Below are 24,274 nucleotides of genomic sequence, written 5' to 3'. Positions count from 1 at the left end.
TACTTGACTACTTACATTTTAAAAGAAAACACAGAATTTCTACAACAAAAATCAAAACTTAGCTGTAGCTTTCAGTCCACAGCACTCACTTCTACCACTTGTACTCACTTCCACATGGAAAGAAATTTCATCCCTAGCCAATACTACAGGAAGTAGAATGAGAAACAGACTCTGTGGGCTCCTAAATTCCAGTGCCTGCACTTCCAACTCCAGCAGTGAGAAAATTCATGCATCTCCACAGCGGCTTAGTTCAGATCAGAGGCAGCCCCTGAAGCCTCCCAGTTATCTGCACTTCATGTGCTTTGCAAGTTCTGTGCAATGGTGTCTGGATACACCATTTTCAGAAACCTGATTTTTTTTAAACTAAACTGAACTAGAATATCTGTTCCAAATGTAAGTGAACATTTAGCCCATGGACTAACCTAGGTAAAAGCAGTATTTCCCAAAATTAATTACTACAGCACCCATGTTGGATCCTCAATGCCAACCACTTCATCCCACAGAAACTTCTTTCTGTACTGCGCTATTTGGCTTAGTAAACAATGCCAAAATTTAATTTTCAGCCTTTTCCTAACTTGAATCTGTCATCTTAAACCATGCTAAGCAGTGTGGAATTGACAGACAGCTTCATTGTATCCACACAATGAGACAGATGAAGAACTTGCCTTCACATACACAGCTCGCCTTGAAAGGGTGACAAAAATTATCTGGCTGTCTAGGAGACAAAAGGAACAGACAGCAAATGAGCAGGAACAAGGGCAGAGCTGGACATCACCACCTTGAAAGCTTCTATGAAAACCAGGCACTCAGCCAAGCAGAGATTTTGTTGGCAAATGTTACATATACAAACTTCAACAATTGGGAATAGTATACTTGTGTACCTTTTGAAAGCTTATGTCAAGCTCTTATAATATTGTGAGTATGGGCAAAACAACTTTCTAAATACCATATGACTTGGTCAGATGTGAGCAGAACACCCACAAAGAACAAAGATAACACGTCCCCTAAAGCTGTACAATGCATGCTTCAAACATAATTTAAATATCCCTCCATGAGGTCATAAAACTTGTTCCAATAAGCAGCTTCAATTTTACAGAACATTAAAAAAACCTAACCAAGATCTATTTAAAGCTGAGTTGTCATGGGCGAAAAAAATATCTTGACTTAGAATGCCAAGTTTCACCCTGAGCAGTTACAATGTAGCACATGTATGAGAAAACATACAGAATTTTTTATTCCTCCTCATGTACAGGATATCAACAGCTTGGCCAATTAGAATAACACCTCAAAATCTTAGAGAGAGCAATGTGTAATGGAAAGTTATGTGCACATAAGAATAAAAACATGCAACTAGTTATTCAGAAATGGATGATGTGTGTGTTACACATACTAAGCTATTACAGATCCTGCTGTGTGTAGCCTAGCAGTTTCAAAATTAAATCCACTATTTTGGTTCAAAACTAGTCATACAACCACTGCAGTTCACAGGCACAACTCATGCCAAATGAAATAGTAAAACATGAACACAAATTCACAGTTTCAATATTTGGAGTAGCTACACAAAGTACAAATCCACTATATTGTTAACTGCATTAAGCTATCTACATAAGAAGTTCTCCATTTGCACAATCTATGCAAAGGTCAACAGAAAGTATGTAACTTTTAAGGACATTTATTTTAGTTTTTGAAAGAATGAAATTTAATTTATGCCATGCTTTTGTAAAAACAAAGTTATTGCTAAGGAAAAAATATTTAAGCAATCAATTCATAACATAAAGGAAAAAAAAAAAAGAAAAAGGTCACCATCACAAGGATTTTCAGCATCAAGAGGAAATTCTAGGATAACACTGGATTTGAAGACCTGGAATTCTCCAACTTTACAACACAGCACCTTTAATAAATCGTTAAAGAAATTTAAGTCCACATTAAAATTAAATACAGAAGAAAAATTTATTTCTTCTACATAACTAACTTTAACACATGCTAATTTTATCTACTAATTCAGATTTTAGGCTAAACTTCCTCTTCATATCAGCTATATTTTAATATATTTTATTTATCAAAAGCCAATTGCTGCAGTCAAGGCCTCCAGACTCCTGCTACTTCACAGCACAGAAGGCATTTGCCTCATTCAGAAAAGCAGCCAAAGCACAGAGGGAATTTTATTGATACAGATAATTCCTAACTGGATGGCACAAGTTAATCATACACACCCATACTGTGCAGCCTAATAATAATCCACTGAAAGGCAGCAACACGATGACACAAAGTTTTGCTTACCAGCTATAGCAAGGTACTGAGAGACACCCAAAGAACAACATTTACAACAAAGTACTTCACAAGAGAAACGGTGGTTTAGCAGGTGAAGCACCAAACATGACCCAGGAATGTTGCATTTTATTCTTCCTGCCAACAACCCACACAAACTCTTTGCAAGTTACCTTATCTTGGTGCATCTCTATTTTCTCATTTTTAACAAATTTTCTCTAAAAAGAAGAAAAAGAAGTATTCAAACCTTTAAAATGCAGTGAATGCCTGTGGCCTCAATACAACGCTTCAAATAAATTCAATCTGATGTGAGGGTTCTGTCTGGGGGTTTGTGTTTTTCTGTGGATTTTTGTCTGTTTGTTCTTTAGTGCATTTTTCCTAAGTTATTCCTGAAGAAAAATAAGAAGACACTTCTGTTTTTATTGCTGATGAATTAGGCTTTGAAGAAAGATTACCCAGATAGAAGCAGAAGCACTGAGGCCTACCTGATCATGCACAGAGCCTAAAATAACAAGTTTAAGATGCTCTACATACAACATTCAAGAACCTGTGGATACAGCAATTCTGCAGATAGAGATTTAGGAGTACCCCTCTTAGCCACACCATGGTACATTTTCCCCCTGGAATTCAGTTTTTCTGAGGTGTGAGATAACAGCATTTCTTGTCTCCCTCTATAGTAATTTTTGGCCCTCCATCCTACCACAGACAAAGTTCTTTCCTCTGCTTCCTCCTGTGCCTGACAGGGCCAATGAGCAAGGTACACTATGCAGCATGACTCTTCTCCAGCCTTTTGCTCTTCTTTTCAATATCTATGACATTTAGAGGAAAAATAAACTTTTTATGAAAAGAAATAGAATATGAACTACAAAACCACTTTAAAATGAGCTCCTGCAAGAGCTAGGAGATCAAGACAGAATAATGTACATACAGCTTACAAAGACCTTAAAACCACGGCTTTAATGTTTATTCTAAATCTGTAGGGCCACTTGAGCAGTAACGTTTTAAACACAAACCTCTTCACACATGATATTCGTTAACACATACTTGTCAAAAATTGCCAAACTTTACCACAATTAATGAAGCATCAGTTGTGCCTTGTTCCTTAAGGATTATTTTCTTGTTCCTGCTCCAAGTTAAGTCAAAACTATTTTCCTTTCCCACAAAAACAATGAGCTGAGGAATGAAAAACATCTACAAGAGTTCACAAAAAGTTGGTTATAACATACAAGGGAGTTAATGTTTCTCCACAGCAACCAGACAGCAGTATTGGTGGATATTCTTCTGTCCAATTTCTAACCTTTTTCAAGTATAAAAACAACTTGTACAATTGTCGAATAATTACTTAATGCCAGACAGCTAAGAACTGAAAGTGAGAATGACTTACTTGAAACCAATGTCAATTTTCCAACTACTGCCTCAAAGTTGCAGCACTAATATTAAAGGGGGGAAAAAAGGAAATTACATTTTCCACAGTAAAGCTGAAAAAAGCAATTCCATTACAAGGCTCAAAATCAAACCACTTGGTAATTTTCTTCAATTTATTGGGAAATGTCAGGAAGACGAGTTCAGAGATACTGCCATGGGTATTTGATAAAGTTGACAGATACTTCAGAGTAGTTAAAGAACCTTTCTTCTCTGAATGATAGGAAGAAACAAGATTTCTCTTTCAACTGAAAGCATCATAAATCTTGCAAAAATGCTTTCAAATGTATTTTATCAGTGTATTTTATTCAATTAATACTCTGCCTTACATGATGAAAATATAACTAATTAACACTCCTGCTTTGAAGTTTCAACCTTGCTTCGTGGGTGAAATGTGAAGAAATGGAGGATAAGCAGCAGTGATTATTTTGAAATCATACCATTATGGGAGATGTTTGTATTAAGGCACGATGTTCTTTGTAGCAGACTATACTACTGAAAATTCATACAACATCCAGTGTGAAGGGACCCTTATTCGGATGAAAACTCCAAGCACAGCCCTCTAATACCAGCCACTTCCTTGAAGTGCATGCTCTAACCATTTCTGCTAGTCAACATCACCGGCAAATGCTTTTTAATATTGGACACATACACTTCATCTTCCCATTAATTTATTGGCAGATGAAAAGAGTTAATGTAAGCTCCTAAACATTTTCTTTCCAAATTCATTTCAGTCCAAAACATTAAATCCAGTTGTGACATAGGTTAGTAATAGTATTTCTATTTCCAGTATTAACTCCCGGTTTCCAGTTTGCAATTCTTAAGTATGCTACAGAGAGCGAAGTACATCATGAATAACATGGAGGCAATAGTAATCTGGTTTGTGCAATAAATGAGCATCAAATCCAATAAGCTTTTTCAAAAAAGGCTTACTTAATCATTACTCAGAATTACTCTAAAATAAACTCTATGACTAAAGATGTAAAATGAAACACCAATATACATTTTATAGTGAAAACAACCAAAACAAATTCATTAAGGATAGGAAGATATTGGCTGAAGGGTGTTTTCTCTGATGGGCTCGTAAGAATGCACCATTATAGGTCATGAGCTGTCAAAAAAAGCTATTTAGTCACAGGAATACCCACAATCTAGGATGCAAGTTTGATTAAAAGGTGAAATCAGACTAAGAATGCTGGCTTGGGTTTTTTGTTTGTGTGTTTTGTTTTCTTGTCTATTCAGAAACAATAAGGACCTAAACCACTTGCTTCTGTTAAGCAAAAACTGGTTTGGCCAGTTAAGGATTGTAGATATCAGACTACCAGGGAAAAAGAGTTTACAACATCAAAACACCACAGCCTGGCATTATGTTGGCAAAACACAGATCCAAACAAAGACCAACTCAGTTACTGTGATTTTAAAACCATGGGGTTTTATCACACATTCACAGTGTACATGCACATAATGAGATGAACTCAAAATCTCTACTCTTGTACACTGTAGCAGTACACTGATTACAAAATCAGCTGGAAAATAACACAATTTGAAGTATTAGAAAGCAGTCTTTATTACAGTGCTGGACACTTTCAGAGGATATCTTCTCTAATCAAATGAGTGAAACTTTACAACAGCATATTTATTCCATCATGATCATACATATTCATTACAGTGCACTTCCTAGCTAATACATAAACATCATTTTTCCTAGATCTAATTTGCATGCATTTGTCTCCTATTGGAGGTGCTTTTATGGTCCTAGAGGGTTGTCTAAAGGGGTCTCCAGTGGTCATACTCCTTAAGTGCCTCAATATTAGAGATGACCTTTCCTTGAACTTTTTTTTGGGAATGAGCTGTTACTTCTTGAGATAGAACTTTGTCCAAAAATCCACTATATTCCTCATTATCTGTTTATCCAATAGTTCCAGCTATGTTCATCATCCTGTGTGCATACTTTTACATTCTTCTGTCCTTTTGTTGTTAGTTAATCTTTAAGCTCCATCTAGCAACTCCAGGGGAACTGAAAATTTCTATTCACTGTCCTCTATAAATACAGGGTATTCAAATGCGTATTTGAATGAAAAGTTTTTATTTGAAAGCCCAGAGAACCACTACAGTGTCTGAAATTTTTCAAAAACTTCACAAGCTACTTAGTTTCCTAGGCATTTAAAAATAAAGCAAAACAACCAACATCTGTGGAGGTATCTTTCTCAAATGCAACCAGAAACAGACATTTTATCAATTCAGATCTTACTTCACTACAATTATATTCTCCTAGGATGTGAGAAACTGAAATACATCTTAAAATAAGCAATAGACACCAAAAGTTAAGTCTCTTATCCATATAGCAAGCAAAATCTGGTAATTACAATAGTCATTTCATTTGACAAGTAGAACAAATATTCCCCATCTTTAAAATGTCAGCTTCTTAGCGCTCTCTGTGGGAAGGAAAAAAAAAATAGGAGAGGGCTTCATTACACTCTGCCTTGAACGAATTACTATCCAACACAGTCTGTATTCCTCCATGTCCATTATCTTACTGCTTTCCCCAATTCAGGAATCATTCCCATGAGATCAGCCAAGCCTCATCTCCAAGCACCACAACAGCAGCCCTTTAAGTATCTGCAGTATGCAGCACGCCACACAAGCAATGCACAAAGATGTTACATCTTCTCAAATTAACCCCATTTTTAATAATTTTTAGTAACATTTAGAATTATACTTTTATATTAAAATATTTTACCTGTCCTCTTACATTCAATTCCATTACAGAAAATTATTTCCTAGTGTATTCTACAGGTAGACTGTCTACAAATCTCAGCCATCACTGAACTTCTAAAATTCTGCACATTTGTGATGACCTCAAATTCTTTCTAGCCTTTCCACCATGAAGAATAAAACCCAATTCACTTTAGGCCTTTGGTCCAATTTTTCAATGACATGTTTAGTCAATTGAACAATTGGGATTTTATATATGTGTGTGTATTTATATATATATATATATATATATATATATATATATATATATATGTAAAATTGAGAGAAAGCAGTAGAACCAAGAGCATTACTCAACCAAAAGGTCAGAAAGTTTAAGAATGTTCCATACAGGTGGCACTACAATATAGAATATACCATTGTAGTAATACAACCAGTATGCTCAAAAGCCACATTTCAGAATAAGCACACCTTCTGCAGCTTAGGTCACTTTAAATGGAAACAGAAGAAACACAAAATCCCAACTACAGAAAACTCAACACTATGGCCAAACCAAAATAGATTTTTCACCTCTGGATATATTAGTCTAGAATAAAAAATCAGGGCTATGGAAGTTTTCCTTTGCAGAAGATGGCTTAGCTACCAGAATGATCACTTAAAACTAATAGGCATAACAAGTATTTCTCTAAATTTCCAGACAAATTGAAATTCTCAAACAGATCTGTTCACTTAAGTGCTAAAAGACTAGCAATGTTGATTCAACAGATGTTGAATCTAAAATACTTCCAAAAGGAAAGAAGGAAAATTATATATCCATATTGAAGAGCTACATCAATTTCTTTGTAACAAAAATACTGTGAAGATGTACACATCAAGCAAGCAGGTTTTCACTTGGCTTCTCACTTTTCAGGAGAAAATAAAACTCCAGTCTAGACTCCCTAGTTCAAGAAGAACAAGGAAAAAAAAATGGGCACATGTTACCCAGGAAAAGTGCACATTAGTCAAAATAATAAATGTGAAGAAAGTATTCTGTAATCAAGTCTCCAAAGGATGTATCAGAGTGCTTCATTAAGTCAACACAAGAATGGGCAAACAGGAGTGAAAAAGTCAACAAATGTCAGGTCCACTGAACGATAAAGATGACTCATTTATTTCAGTTCTATTGCTTTTTCAGAACTCTTGCTTAAAGTCAGCACAGTACCCAAGAAAAGGCCCACAGAGAGAAAAGATCAACATAGCTGTGGTACAAGAGATTTGCAGCAGAAACCCTTCAGAAACAGAAAGCAACACAGTGGTAACCATGCACTCAGTAAAAATGGACTCTTTATCTTTCTCATGGCTTAATCTTTTTTGTTGATTGCTCTTTGAGCACCCCACTATTTCTTTTCAACATTCCAGAACTGCAGGATTTTATTGCAACTCCTGTACCCCATTTTGTATTCAGAAATGTGTTGTAGTGCCATACACAACCTCAACAACTTGCATAAGGATGTGAAAAGAATGAGACAAAACAATGCAGGTAACTATAAGCTATTCAGGTGAAGAGGATTTAGTTTAAAGGTTTACTGTAGAAACCTTAGATATAACTATATTTGAGTTTTTCCACTGCTTTACAAGAAACTGAAGGAAACAAACCCTATTAAAGCATGCAAGAGAACAAAATTCACTGCTGCTTCTGAAAATATTAAAGAGTTAGAGCAGATCAGTAATTTACATCCTCACAACAATATTCATGAACCTGAATAACATGGATTTATTTTCTTCTTGTGCTAAATCTATCACTTCATAAATGGCCCATCTTTTCTAATACTATAACCCAGTGTTTGCTTTCTTCTCCAACTCTGTTCATGACAGATTTCACCTCTTCCTTCAAGACAGGCACTTTCTCTTGTCAATTTTTCCTCTTATCCCAACCATTTCATCCTTCTCTATGTATTTTTCCTTTCAGAGTTAAGTCTTTACTTATTGTTTGTTGAGTAAGTCAACACCAAATCACTAACAGTAAAACCTGGGAAAGGTGTCACCATACAGGACCCTCCTGATGATACATTCCCTCCCTTCCAAGAGCTCAAAAGGAGGTTAAGAAACTACTAAAAATTTGGCTAGCAAATCCAAACAATTCAAAACATCACTGAGAACGGCACATACAGAATGAAGAACAGAACTTTATTTCCATCTTTTTTTTCACCCACTACAATCTCTATCTATCATCATAGAAGATCATGCTTTGCCATCCACCCTTCATTCTCCTGACTGTTGCTAGCAGCACATAAGGAAAAGTACAGGGCAAAGTAGGGGCACAATTTGTTTATCCTACTACTCCCTTGCCTTCAGTGTTTGCATTTTACACACCCGTGAATGATAATTTTACTCACAGCTGCTACTTATAGATTTCCTGGGTCTTATCTGAAAAATCAGCAACAAACTGCTAAGGTTCCACAACCAGACCCTTAGACAAGGGTCTAAGAATCAATGTTGAAAGAAGGAAATCTGGGATACTCTTCACTTCATTCATTTTTCTAGTTTGATAATGCTTCAGTCAAATGTTAGGCCATCTAAATTCTGGACAGTTATACAGGACAAGTATTTTGATATCCATTCCATGTTTAGACAAAAAGGTTTTTATCAGACTAAAACATTTCAGCCCTCAGGAGGCTACTTTATGCTGCCTTGGCAGAAAACAAGGGATGATAAGGCACTACTAATGCTCAAAATTTTATGAAATAACAGATCTAACTAGAAGACATACTCAGATGTACCCTGCAGGAAAATAAGACACATAATGCTTCTCAGCAAAATTCCCTACTCTGCCTACAAGCCTTGCCTTTTCCCAAACTAAAGCTGTGCTCACCTCCAAAGCATCAAAAAAAGAAAAAACCCGCTAAATAGCTTTCTTACATCGTATGCATGTAAGAAATAAATATTTCATAGATATATACAAGGAAAAAAAATTTCCTGCCCACTCTCCTTGAGGGCTTAAAGGTGAAACACAGGCTTAACATACATCAGTGCTTTTATGTAGAACTCAGTGTGTTAAGGGCATGAGGAAAGCAACTTGGATAACTCTCTGCACAAAGAAGTGCATGCAGAAAATTATGCAAAGGTACAGCAAGCTGGCTTAGAATCACTAAATGAATGAAGTTTGCGTGGTTTATGCAATTCATGTTCAGGAAGACTTGGATTTTTATGTCTATTCTTAATAAAAAAGTCAGTTTAGATTCTTTGGAGATTGATGGCACTCACATAGAAAATTGCATTTATTCTACCCAAATGAGCAAACTTAACCAAATAAAAGCTAAAACCAGAGTGGGAAAAAATAAAAACAAAAAACAAAAACACAAGAAAAGTGTGGAAATAGCACAGAACTTTTTTTTTTTTTCTGTTGAAAAAACACTGCTAATTTTACATCCTGGAGTTTAATTCAAGTGCATTATCATAAGCATGACACTTTATTCTGTCTACATATCCTCATACATCTATACTGCTAGTAGCTGGGGCCACATTGTTCCTTTTCTTATCTAGAAGATAATCACTGAAGTTCAGACCACTTTTCAGGATCTCAAGATCAATCTTTTAGACAACTCATATAAAAAGTTGATGTTCACTTATTGTCATAGTCAGTCTCCTATCTCCTCTGCTCAACTATTCCTCTACTGCAAATTATTAATTTCTACAACAAATTAAGGGCAGAAATAACCCCTACAATTTCTGTACATTTTTAATAAAAATTTTTGCTCCCTCTGGTGGAAGCAGTGAAAGCAATGATTATTCTCTGTATTCCCCTAACCCCACAGTGACCAAAAAGCCAAAGAGAAAGCTTTGCTCTCCTAGAATCACTGTCAAAGCAAATTTAAATCTTTCCAATTTAATGACAAGTAAGCTGACACATCAAGATAAGTCATTTGTCAACAGAAAATCAGCAAGTAGTAACAGAATTGGAAACAGACCGAAGTCCAACGTATTATTTGTCAGGCTTCACCTTAGAGAAAGAATAAAGAAGCAGAGGCATAAATATTACATGAGAACAGACAGGAAAAATACAAAGTTAGGTGACAGATGTAACTACAATAAAATAATTCAAGTTGCAACCTCAATGCATTATGTTACATGTGATACTCTAGCAGCCAAGATTTTATAGTAAACCTTCCCATAATTCTCTTGGGAAGTAGTCCAAGTTGGGAAGGACATGACCACCTTTATTCCTTCTGTCCCCTGAGAAGACACAAGGAATACGAGGTACATTAATATTTATTCACTCATTCATTAACTTTAAGGACCTAATGTGCCACAGCTGTTGACAGAATGCATCCTTTCCTCAGCAGCCAATTTGCATTCTCCAATATGTGAAAAGAAACCATTTTTATGAGGCTTTTCATCCCAAGCAGTGATTTATTTTTTCCTACTACAAAATACAGAAGAAAGGTAAGTTTGCTCGAGGTTTTTGCTGACACTGAGCATCTTCCCTTTCATCAAATGACTGGAAATAGCAGAAAAACTGGCCCAAGAATCTTATAAAGAACACATTAACTTTTCCAAGTAGCCTTTTAGGTTAATTTGGTGCAAGACAAAATGAGAGCCAAAGGAAAGGTTAACACAGGTATCTGGGGATACACACAGGAGCACAAAACAAGTTCTTATCCCTTCCTTTAGCTACCTAGTACTCTAGTTCCAAGAAAAAATGTCTAGCAAATGGTTAAACCAACAAAGATTTTTTTTTTTTTGCAACACAGCTGGGCACATAGAGAAGACTGCTGTGTCAAATGGCTCTGATGGAGTTCACCCTTCATATTGCACTGATGTCCAACTAGCACATAACCAACACCATTCTCAAATCTCTGCCTCTAGTTCTGCCAAGCATTAAGTAAAAAAGTAATCAATTTCTCTCACACAGAGATGTGGATCTGATTGATTAATCTTAAAGATAGCAATTTCACCTTGAACTTAAATTTCTACTTCCATGCACTGCCAAATAGGGAAGGTTCTCCATTCATTTGTTTGAACACCAGAGAGTAAGGCAACATAGACACATGCTACCTCAGTTTGTCTTCAAGAGTTATATGCCTTAGCAGGATAATTAGGTAGCAATAGCTTAAACCTAAAGCACAATTTAAGCAACATCTTGGATAAAGATTACTATCTATTTCTGGTCAAGACTGAAACTGAGTGGAGAAAAAACCCCCTACTGATGTCCAGCAGTTCTGAGTGCTGGTATTATACCAGAGTGCCTATTTCAAGCAGCTGCTATATTGGTATGACTGTAGTCATAGTACAGATTTGGAGCAAGTAGTAGAAACAATGTACTAAACAAATAACCTTCATTCTTCTAAAATTTTTCAAAGCAGTGCTACATTTTTATTCTGAATATGCTTATAGTATCACCAAATGTCACACATAATCTCTGAGCAAACGCACCAAAGAGTATCAGAACTTTCTTTTTCTACCCTGACCTCATTATCTCCTTCACTCCCTTTGATTTGATTACACTGAACACAATTCACATTCTTTCTGTATTACAAACTTACTATCAAGATAGAATCTTAAGCTGACATTGCAAAAAACTTTCCTTTTTTAAATCAGGTTTTTTTATAGATATGTTCTCCTTAGTCCAGCAAAATTTTGAAGCTCTTCCATTCATACTCCTCACAATCATTGCTCTTCATACAGAACTGGACCTATATTATGTACAGTCCACTGATGTCCAAAAACAACATATGTCCGACTTCCAGCTGCTTATAACAAACCTTCTAAATTACATGCCTAGCCACCCTCCAATGTGATTACTCCCAAAAGCTCCAACAGAGCTCAAAGTGTACTACTTTATAAAAACTTATTGGCCCTAGAGGAGTATCTGTTGCAAAACATTCAATACAGGGAAGTTTTCCAGGCTTTGATATAAAGTAACTCCATTATCATCAAAATGTTGTACCCACAGTATTAAGAAAATTTTGGCAGTAGTCACACCCTGTCATAAACAATTAAATTTATGACTACTATTATGAGTATAAAATTAAACACCACCAACATGCCATAAAAAGATGGTCAAATCTGACATGTTTTACAGCATCCAATAGAAGCTGCACATTTTATGGAAATAACCACATGGCACCTGGCAAGAGCAGTTTATCACCTGCAGGTGTGAGGCACCAAGCCACAGAGTGCCATTGATCCCAGCCACAGGTATCATTGCAAGGGGTGCACAGTATCTATTCCATCCCAGCAAGATCAATTTCAACTTGCCTATTTCATCGGTTTTCTAGATGGCACTTTTTTGTGTATATCCTTAACCATCCTTCCATTCAAACAAGTGGCTGGGGAACCCGGGAAGAAAAAAGAACGTGTAACTCAGTAACTTCCAAAATACTTTCACTAGGCATGCTCCTTCCTCCATGTCTCATTTCCAGTTACTTCTCTCACTTATCAGGTGCATTTTGTAAAAACAAGCCATCAAAGTCCCCCTCTACTGAAGCACAGACTGTTTTCTTGGATGCATTTCACTTAGAGATATATGAATGAAGCATTAAAAAAAAAAAAAATTCCCAGCATGAAAATCCTTAGAGCTACAAAATTTATATGACAATTACTTTTCTTAAGTATGCCTAAATACATAAATATTCTGTAGATTGGAGGTCTAGACCACTTCCCCCTTAAACAAACATTCTGGTCCAGCTTCAGTGATTAAACTCGGCAAACCTCAGTTTCCTAATCTTATTTTATAATCTTCTGATATTCTATGAAGATATCAGGATTAACAGCCTTCAGGAATTTTTATACCACTTGGACAATAGATACCACAGAAACGCTCTGCCTACAAAGCACATACGAATTCCCAGCAGCATTGTGTGCGGCGCACATTATTTAACACCGCATGTAAACCCCCCTGGCAGGCGCATCCAGGCACAGCGCGCTGCTTTGCATTTGCAATTATAACCCAACCTTTGCATCCCTTGCACTGACACCGGCCCCGTTCCCAGCTGCGGCTGCACATCTGGCCGACTGACGATGCCAACAAGTTGGGGCGAGGCCGGGCCGGGCCGGACAGGGCTGGGTGCGGGCGGGATGCTGGACCCGCCGGGGCGGGCGCACCTGCCCGCGGAGCGCGGCCGCCGCCCCGGCGCCCCCCGCCCGCGGGTGCGGAGAGGAACGGCGGCCATCCCCGCCGCGGGCGCTGCCCGCTCCGCCCCGGCCCCTCGGGGGATGGAGGGGCCGCGGGGGGCCGGGCGGGGCAGGACGGCGCGGAGCGGGGCCGCGGTGCGGTCCCTGCCCGGCGAGCCCGCGGGAGCAGCGGCGGGGCGGGCGCCTCCCCATCCTCACCTGGTCGACGGGCAGGCGCACGGCGTTGCTGAGGGGCTGCAGCAGCGTGGAGCCCGTGGTGCTGGTGGCCATGGCGAGGCCGGGCAGCCGCTCCCCGCCCGGGCTCCCGCGGCGGCGGCAACAACAGCGGCGCGAGCGGCCCCAGCCCCGCACGGCGCCGTGACAACAAGGGGCGGGCGCGGTCCCGCCGGTGACTGACAGCGCCGGCGACCAATCGCTGCGCGCCGCCGCCGCGGAGTGACGGGCGGGCTCGCCCAATCCCCGCCCCCGGCCGGCTGGGCGGGACGGGGCGGCGCCGCGGCGGCCGCTCCGCGCTGGGGGTGGGTGGGAGCTGCGCGCACCGCGCAGGTACCGCGCAGGGCCCGGCGCTGGCTCAGCCACTCCCAACCTGCGCTAGGGGACATCCTGCTGGGACGTTCTTCGCAGGAAGAGCTTTTAGACGTTGGAACGGGCTGCCCAAGGCGGTGGTGGAGTCACCGAGCCTGGAGGTCTTTAAGGAAAGACCACTCAGTGCTGGTCTAGTTGACATAGTTCGCTCGTAGGCTGGACTCCATGATCTTGGAGTCTTTTCCTACTTGGTTCTGTGATGCTGAGGTGCTTGGGGTGGGTGATGGGTGCCGGCGCCTAAAGGGCGGGGGCGGGCGGGGACCGCCGGACGGGGCGAGCCGTGCAGGCCGGGTCGGTGCCCTGAGGCCCAGGTGGCCCCTGAGGGGGTGTCTTCGCTGAGGGCAGCCCAGACCGTGTGCGGACCTGTTGAGGTGATGAAGAGCTCAGCCCACGGCCCGCTCCGAACATCGCCTCTTCGCCCAGACGGGCGCTCAGCAGCGGCGTACACAGAGCTGGGGGAGCGATGGATACACACCGGGCAGGAGAGTGGCCTGGAACCCTGAAGAAGTGGCACAAAAAATGGCTAAAGAGATCCTGCCCTTAAAGCCACCCATGAACTTAAGGAAGTCTGTCTATCATGCTGTAAGATACAGTTTTTAGTTTATTATTGGCCTGTTTCTTAAATACGGAAATATGAAATGAGTTCTTCAGTGGGTTCAACCTAGCACTGCTGTTTCCTTAAAGAAAGAAGTGATGTGATAGCAATAGTACTGAATTGGTGCACAGCACGACTCTTCCACCTGTCCAGTCCTGTCCCAGTGTGAAACAAAGCACTTCGGTGAAGGCATTGCCTTAGGGAAGTGCAGAAAACTCTACCAGATGAGCTCATGTAGTAGGCTACTTATCAAGCCATTCTGGTTTAGTGCCCTGCCTGCTATTTACATTAGAGCTTTCTGTAGATTTTTTTCCCCTGTAAAATAACTGAAATATTAATGGTTCTAAAGACAATATTGTCATCATGAAGGAGGTTGTAAAGGAATATCCTGGTCTTACCTATCAAACTGCTCAAGATCCCTGTGTTTCTTGAGATAAAACTGCAAGTTATTTCTTCAAGTTTATAAAACATTTTTTTATAATTGTTGTATGTTGCACCTCTAAACCATGATATAATAAGAAATTTAAAACAAAAATCTCAAAAAAACAAGTCACCATTTTAAGCATGTAAAAGATGAAATGCGTTATCCAATGTCCTACTAGCAGTCTGAGTTTGTCTGCATTAGTGGCCAGGTGTAGTGATTTACACAGTCATTGAAGTTCATGGTAAATGCTAATTGGTAATAGCAGGAAGATGGAGGTAAGTGTAATTATCTGAAAACACACATTGTTTTTCTTACTGAATTGCAGACCACATTCTGTACTTATGTTTTAGCTTGTGGTAAAGTCTTTTGTCTGAATTTAAAGAGACTGGTTAATAGGTGCAAATAAGTGGTTTTAATTAGATTTCTCCACTGCATGACAGGCAATTACAATTGTGACAGCATCTGCAGAGGCAATAGCATAATGTTCTTGTGGTAAGGCAAAAAAGAGCAGAAAGGGGATAAAAACCCCAGTTAATTCTGAATCAGTCTCTTAAATTTAAATCTGCAAATTATATGTATGTGTGAATAACTTAATTAGAGTGCAATGTCACTAGGCTCAGTACAGTCTGCAGTATACTATATGTATGTATATATGTATATGAAGACTCAGCTCACTTTATCTGATTTTCTTTTATTAAGATACCTATTGAAATGTGGATGAAAAATTAAAATTTATAATTTTAATAAAGATTTGTACGGAATTGTATGTTTCTTTATAGTGCTGTGGATGTATGTTGGGACTTATTGCTTTTTAATGGACATGCATACCTTTGAGAACTTTTGATTTTTTTTATTATTTTTACTGATTTTTATATGTATAGAATTTTACAATAGGTTCATGCATATTTATTCTGTTGATTTTACATTATACTTATAGGTAGTTATACTTGTACTTAGTTTTTGTCAAAAAGTATAAAAAGAACTCTTGGGTCACTCTGCCCTGTCTGTCTTAAGGTCTGAGGAGTCTTTCTTATTTCTTATTTTTTTGTGTGGAAATTTGCATTCTTTTTCTTTAGCTTGGGTAGTTTTGCTAGTGCTGCAGTTACTAGACTAAACAGCATATTTAGCAAGCTTAAAGTGGCACATTTTACTTAAATCTAAATGGATTTCTACCCTGTTAAATTTTCACTCTGTCTCAATATCTACACACAGAAATCTTTGGAAATCTTAACCTAAACATTCTCAAATGAAGCCACAAAAGAGCTGTTTTAGAAAAGGCAGATAGCTAATTCTCAATCAGTCTAATCACAAGAAATTATTCTAGTGCATCTGTATAAATCTATGGAGGTGCTATTACTGCCACTTTGATTAAATATTGGCAGCAAAGAATTGACCTACTGAACAAACTCCTTATTTCCAATTAACAAAATGCCTGAGAACAAACTCATGATATCACAGCATAAATGTTGGCTAGATTTAAAACATAATGTTTTATTTTTCTGGTAAGTTTTATTCTTTTGTGAGTGTATGTGTTTTTGCAATGCTCAGAAAATAGCAAAAATATTCATTCCTGTATGACTCCTAGGAGTTCATCTGGCAAAGATACATCTATACTGTGTATCACAGTACTATTATAAATAGTTTGCACCTATGGCATTTAAGGCACCTAGTTATGTCTTTAACAAGTTTCCAGTGGAGAAATGTGGTGTCTTGAGAAGACTTACTTGTGCTCTTATTTAGGAAGGTGTGTGTTGGGGAACACAACATCACAGAAATACATCTTGAAAACAGTTACAAAATAATTATCCTTTTGTTGAAAATCCTCCCTTGTTGGGAGAGATTGGTTACATGGAAGACCAAAAGGTGTCCTGCCGCACAGATCTGAAAATCAAAGTTTGTAATTAAAAGTGAAGTGTACAAATGTTGCTTGAGAAAAAAGTATCAGGAAAACAAGGGATTTCTGACAGAGAGAATGTAGCTTGTCTTTGATATCTGCTGTATAAATGTATTGGAAGGACTGGCACTGGCACTGCAGTAAAACTAGGTCTTCTGCCTTTCCTCTTTTTTTTTCCTTGAAAGGAGTTTTATTAAGATGTTTTCAGATAAATTCCTGTCTGTGTGAGAATACAGAGTGTGGGAAGGTGAAGCATTGTCTGGTGACAGGTAGCGTTCTGCATCACATCGACGCAATGACAATGCAGTTGGTCCTGAATGGTAAATGATGCTGTGATAAAGAAGTCTGCTGAGTGATACACAGAAGCTGATGTACTGAAAGTAGCAAATCTGTAAAATTTCATGTGAATTGGACAGTTTTCAATAAACATGACTTACATTCCTACTGTTTAAAATATTTTCATGTAAGAGAACAAGAAGTGATACTTCCACAAGGAAATTCTTTCCACCAAAGGCTGTCAGACAGAATGCAGGAGGGTATGGTGATTTAAGTAGTTCCAGGTGAATGGCTTGGTATACCATGAACAGCTTCTGATTTTCTACTTCTGATTAAGTTTTTGTGGTCCCATAAATGCTTATAGTTCTTGGGTACAAAAATAATCACAAAGGCATCTCAGCCCTACAGCGATTCCTCGATCTGTCAGAATGAAGTAACAAACACTCGAGCTTTCCTGTAAACTTTGTTTATTTGAATGGCACTGTAAGATACTCAGGTATTAACAATATCAGCCTTCCCATGTGATACTCTATAATAGAATAACAAAATGAGAAGCACTGTGGCAGAGGACAGGAAGGGGTAAAGTTTCTAGATGTGCCATTGTGTACAGTTCTTGTTCCTCTTTGTTTGATAAGGCCATTCTAGGAACACATTCACAGTCAGAAAATAGGAACAATTACTGAAACTCCTTCTAACAAAATAAATGAAAAGGAAAATGAGTTTCAGTGTTAGAGTTGACCACTTTTGCACAGTAAAGTCTTATTTTAGACTCTGGCTTGCTTAGCTTGAAATATTTGAGACTTCATTCCAAAGAGAAGAATGTTTCTGCAAAAGCTGATGCCAGTCAAATGGAAATACTTTTAATACTTTTATTTGGAAATACTTTTAATTTAAAAATCTACTCTTAACATTTAGGTATTTCTATTTTTGTCTCATTCTTCCCACAAAGCAGTCTTTTGCTATATCTTTAAATATTCTGCACAGCACAGTAAACTTCACATGCATCAGCTGTTTTCTGAAATGATATAATCTTTAATTAGCTATTTCAGCTATTTCAGTAATTTAGTGCTCTGTGTGATTCCTTAATATTTGTTGGAATTCTTCATTATGATACTGTTAATTGCTAGTTCAAGTAACATTTGTTTCTCTCTCTCTCTCTCTCTACTTATAAGGAAAAATATAAATTCCTTTCCACAGTTTAGATACAAGACAGATAAAGTCTCCCTTTGGCTCTTTTAGCAGAATGCATTGGTTTCTGATTTTTGACTTATTTTAGTCTTAGAGCTGCTCTGAGAGTGAGCAACCTTCTCTGTTTTTAAGGCAGCAATCAGTTTCAATCATATAATTGATTCAGATCAACTTTTTTTTTTTTTCAAAATGCTTACATCTTGGAAATTCTCTTATGGAGAAATGCATCGGTGTCTCTTGAAAACATATAGTCATGTTCAGTTCACACCATTTTGCTTTTTAATTATAGCATAAAGACTGTTAACAAAATTAGGCAGAGGTTCTAAAGAAGGATGAGTGAAAGCTGACTAAAGCTAACTGTTCAACTGTAAATATCAACTCTTATGTACAGATCTTAGAAGTTGTAATTTCTTTGCTAAAGGAACTTCCTGCTTTCCTGACAAGGCCAAGACAACTGACTTCAAGAAGGAGTTACTCTGATAAATGCATTACCTTTTAAAAGCAAATTCTACAAAAAAAAAAAATTATGGAGAAACAGGCCAAACTGATAGTGTACAGCATTTCAAAGTGTAATAACCAGTGCCGCAGGCAGTTGGGGTTTTGTTGTCACTCTGATAATTGAAAAGTTTAGGGAACAGAAGCTCTTTTTTCAGAACTGAAATAAAAGCAATGAACTTCAAAGCTAGATTATGAGTTTAAGAACAGTTGTTTTGGGCTTAATTAAATATTTATTATAGACTCTGGGAGATACAGTGGATGGGAGAGGCTGGTGATAACCTTGCAAGGAACCTACTACTATAAAACACTATAAAACACTAGAGCTGCCAAGTCTACCTTTTTCATTGATTTAACTAGTAAAAAAAAAAAAACATTCAGATTAAATGTATATGAATAAGTGTGCAATGAATATATAATTAAGTTTTATTTCCTGTCATACTGTAACAGCAGGGTGTAGAAATAACAGCATTTACAAGTTTCTCAGGTTTCTGGGATGTCTGTGTATCGTGTCTCCTTGGCTGAAAGGGGAGACCTGACTTTCCTCCATACCAGTAATTACAAGTTCTCAAACTGATCCTTGCTGCTCAGAGAACTCAGTTCCCAAGGTTCCTCCCACTTGCTGTAGGTTGAGTGCAACAAGATAGGACTAAGAGTCTTCTTTATCTGGATTAATTCTTTTCCAAATAATAATATGCCTTATTCATCCCCAAGTTGCTTTAGTGTTGCTTTTAATGCCCAGATAAGCTTTCAGAATAAAATGAGTCTTCTGTAAGAGCAAAGGTTGAACTGTAGGAGGGGACACAAAGTAAATAACAAAATTGCAATTTAAAATTAGGCTTACCAATTAAGTTTTCCTTTCAGTTACTCCAAGTTCACGGTTAACTTAAAGGAGAGAAAGGGCATTTTTTTTCCTGCATCCCAGGACTGGCTTGCACTAAATAACTTTCTCAGTCTCTATAGTCATTGTTACTTAGTTTGGGATGGTTCTCCCTGTTCTTATGCATTATCATGTTCAATCTGACCATATTTCTGTTCAGTAAGAAGGAGGAAATTTTCCTTCAGGAGTTTCTGGGGTTAGTCTGTGTTCATTTGAGTTTAAGTTATTCTCCTATTTTTGAAACATTTTTGAAGTTTTTGTCATAAGACCTCTTTGTGTTTGTGAACCCTATTCATTTCATTGTTTGCTATTAATTTTAAATTCTTTATTTCAACTGCACATATCTGCACTAGAAAGGATAAGATTGGACATACGCCACTTCATTCCCACTTGTCCCATCATTCCTATTATTTTCTATTCCACATGCTACTGGTACTCCTACTCGTAAAATTCCTCCCTTGCTGCTTCTGACTTCAACAACATCAGTCAGCACAGCTTGAGGTGCCTCCTCTTTGACAGGTCACGATGGACTTTTTAGTGATCAGAACTGGTAGTGTGTGGCAGAACCAGGCTGAGGGACGTGATGAATGGAAAGTAGGTACTTGGGATGTTCGACCTGTTTCCTGCAGCCAGAAACAGCCTAGTGCAATGTAACTCATCGCTGGATGTTCCTGCAGTTGCTCTGGTATTCACCTGCTTCACCAGTGCCTTTCTCTTGCTTTGTACAACACACAAGAAGCTGTTCTAGTGGCTGAGCCATTGCTGTTCAGAGCAGCAGGACAGTCTGGTCAGCTCAGAGATCTACAGACCTGAGAGGACTTTCCTCAGTGACAGACTCACACTGTCAGCCACTGAGCATAAAAATACTCCAGTGAGGATTACTTTTGTTCATTGTATTTTTGCTTGATGTCCTGCCTTCTAAGCATCCATCTGCAAGCATAAGGGGATATGGAGCATGAGCATTCTCCAAATACAAATTTGTGAGATTAGTCATAATACCATAGTCCTCCTAACAACCTGCCCAAAACTTTAGTAAGTAAGGTTCTGGGAAGAGTAGTCAAAGATGCATACTGGTGCTCAGGTTTCTGAGAGTTATTTCAAGTCACAAGCTCAGATATGTGCTCCATTTCTGTAACTGGCATTACTTGCATGAGTGAATCTATTTGCATAAAGTTCAACCATTCAGTCAAGGAGCACTCTTCCTAAAATCGCAGTATGTGTACCTAAAACACTCTAGGATATAAATTTATTTTTCTGGAAACCAATCCAGGAAAGAAGACGACTTCTATTAAATTGAATATACTCACTGGTATATATAAGTTCTTTTCTTTTTCCTTGATAGTTCAGTTAAATCATAATCATAATCAAATAATTAGATATATTTATCATGCTGTGCCTCTTTTTCACCATTTACATTGTGTGTAAAAGCAGGGTTTGTCTGTAATCTCCTCCATGGTTTTTGAGATTGGTGTTTATGATTAAAGTAAATTTAATGTTTCTAAACTGTACTCTAACCGAGGTGTGAGTATTTAGGATATTATGAAGGATTAAACAACCTGAATGAAAAAGCAGTATCCATCTCCTTCTTCAACTTGGTAGCACCTACATCACTTCTCTGAAAATCAGGATTTATGTCTGCATATAACAAAATCTGTTCATAACATCACCTGCTATGCAGATCAGAATAGTCCATTTCATGATGTTTTGTCCACAGATCTTTGTTGTAGAGAGCAAACCTGTTTAACATTGCTGCTTTTTTGTTGATCCTATTCCTAGTTTTGGCATTTTTATTGACCAACTATGATTATGTTTACTTTTAATAAAGAATTAACTATTAAAGATTTTGTAGGACCACTGCATCTCCTTGTCTAGAAATTTTGTGAAATAATGTAGAACAAACAACAAATTTAAAAGTATGTATTTATTCTTTGGAAATCATTACCAGAATATAAAAGCCTTCTTAAATGTATTTTAAAAAATAAGAGCAACAGCAGAGATATTTTAAAATCACAAAGGATATAAATATTTAAGCCTTGGACTTTTAGTTATTAAGCTAAGAAATTACTGTTCTGTTAAAGAAACTTACACGTGGGTTATTATGTAATTGACTTCTAAAATTTTTGCACCTCTTTGAAAGGTACTGGGGAGAGAGAGGATGCTAAACCACTGATCAGTTCCCTAGTGTTCCTTCTCTTCCCTTTTCTGTTAGAGAGTTATTGTGTCGCAGTGAAGAAATACTAACTGCAGGATCTTGCCATATATAACACTGCAGGGGACCCTTGAAGCTGACTGGAGCCCTGTTCCTGCAATGCTCCAGTCAAGTTAATATCATGAACTGTGTGATTGATGTTCTCAGGGCTGCACTCCCTGCTGCTTTAAACAGGAAGCTCTTCCAGTGTTGCTTCAGCTCAGTGAACAAGGCCACTTCCTTAACAATACAATAACAGGAATTCGATCAGAAACTTCAAAATTTAGTTCTCGAAGGCATGACAACGATTGCTTTCATTCTTGCATTATCTGCTGTACTTAGGTATAAAAGTTAAGGATTTTATTTGAAAAAATAATACTTTCCTTGTATTCTTTTCACAAGGAAGAATTTGGCTTTTTTATGATAATTAAAATATTGTTCCAGTTTTGTGAAAGATTTATCATTCTTCTTTCTTTCCCTAGACTAGATTTATGTTGCCAATATCACAATATGATTCTGCAGGAAAATGCCCCTGGCTACTTAGAACAGTTTTTCATCTTTCAAGGTCCATGTTCACCACTAAGAATAGATTTACACAGATATTATTCACATGCAGAATGCTCAAGAAGCATCCCTCAGTCATTGCCTACATTCCTTTGCTACTTCTAATACACATACAGAAATATTACAGCTAAATAAAACCGAATTATTCATGCCACAGAACTCAATTATTTGCCTTTATTTTTACCTGTAAGATTTTTCAGGGATCCTAGGCTGTGGAGATCAGTGGAAAAGTCTGGAGCTCTGAAAACTTAACTTTAGTAGAGGAGGATTGAGTTAGGAAATGTTTAAACAGATAGAGTGCATGCAAGTCAGTAGGATTTGATGGGATTCAACCATGCATTCAGGGCTGTTCTCAATTGTATCTGGAAGGTCATGGAAATCAGAGGAGGTTCCTGAGGCCTGTAAGAAAGCAAATGTCTATGTTATATTCTAGAAGGGCAAGAAAGAGAATGAGAGAACTACAAACCTGTCAGCCTCACCTAAATTCCTGGGAGGGCATAATACAGTAAATCCTCAAGAAAATTATTTTCACATATATCATGGACAGTATGACTGGGAGTCATCAACATGGATATAAATGGATGAAACTTTGCCTGACCAATCTCTTGTCCTTCTGTGATGGAAGAGCTGGCTTTGTGGATAAGAGGAGGATAGGGCATGTTGTTTGTCTTGGCTTAGACAAGGTTTTCAATACTGTGTCCTGTAACCTCCATACAGACAAACTGTCAAAGTGCAGACTAGATAAATGGACAGTGAGATGCACTGAAAACTGGACGAACTGCTGGCCTTAAAGGGCTGTGCTGGACACAAAGTCCAGCTGGAGATCAGTCACTCACAAAGTACCCAAGGATTGATACCAGGACTCATACTGAGTGGTGCTGTCAGAGTGCACCCACAGCAATTATCCAGAAAATAGAAGGTTGAGCGGAGTGGTTGAGACCAGGTGTGTGCTGACATTCAGAGGGACATCAACAGGCTCAAGAAATGGGCCAGCTCTTGTTCTTGAATCCCATATAATTCAACAAAGGAAAATGCCAAGTCCAGTAGCAGCTGGTACACTTTGGAGCCTGGGAAGCAGCTTTACAGAAAAGGATCCAGGGCTCCTGCTGGGCAAAATGTTGACTGTGAACCAGCAATGTGCAGTTCAGAGAAGGCAGCCAGCAACATCCAGGCATGCCAGTAGGTCAAGGGAAATAATTCTTCCTGGTGAGACCACACCTTGAGACCTGTGTCCAGTTCTGGGCTCCCCAGCACAAGAAATACATGTCCATAGTGGAGAAAGTTAAATGAAAGGCTGCAAAGATAATTAGGAGAATGGAGAATGTATCATAACAAGGAGAGGCTGAGAAGTTGGAATTGTTAACCTGGAGGAAAAGAAGGCTCAGTAGGACCTTATAAATGTGTATAAATACCAGAAGGGATTAAGGTACTAAAAGACCACAGAACCAATATGTTTTCACTGCTGTCCAGAAAGGAAAATTGGCAATTGGCACAGGTTGAAAGACAGGAAATTCCACTTAAATATATTAAAAACTTCTTTACAGTGAGGGTGGTCAGACATGGAAACAGGTATCCCAGAGCAGTTGTGGAGTCTTCAGCATTGGAGACCCTTGAAATCCAGCTGGATAAAGTCCTGCACAGCCTGCTGTAGCTGACTGAAGTTTGAGCAG

The 24,274-nt window shown here is 38.3% G+C and overlaps 1 protein-coding gene across 8 annotated transcripts in view; it reads right to left on the bottom strand.

Annotated features, from left to right (window-relative positions):
* Positions 1-14,132, bottom strand: part of MBOAT2 (membrane bound glycerophospholipid O-acyltransferase 2) — an 86,589-nt gene extending 72,457 nt beyond the window's left edge. For 4 of the 8 annotated variants that reach the window (XM_085574538.1, XM_085574539.1, XM_077782417.2 and 1 more), the window contains exon 1: positions 13,714-14,132. In XM_085574538.1, coding sequence (XP_085430664.1) covers positions 13,714-14,117 — 404 coding nt within the window. In that variant the 5' untranslated portion in view covers positions 14,118-14,132. Of the gene's footprint in view, positions 1-1,803; positions 1,940-2,515; positions 2,647-13,713 lie in introns of those variants that run through there. The other 4 variants (XM_021525441.3, XM_085574543.1, XM_085574541.1 and 1 more) reach the window with 3 other exon arrangements.
* Positions 14,133-24,274: the final 10,142 nt, after the last annotated feature.

This window comes from Lonchura striata, chromosome 3 (assembly GCF_050655825.1).
Source record: "Lonchura striata isolate lonStrDom1 chromosome 3, ASM5065582v1, whole genome shotgun sequence".
Taxonomy (NCBI): domain Eukaryota; kingdom Metazoa; phylum Chordata; class Aves; order Passeriformes; family Estrildidae; genus Lonchura; species Lonchura striata.
Note: the sequence above shows the minus strand (reverse complement) of the source record. Positions and strands in the feature narration are given on the sequence as shown.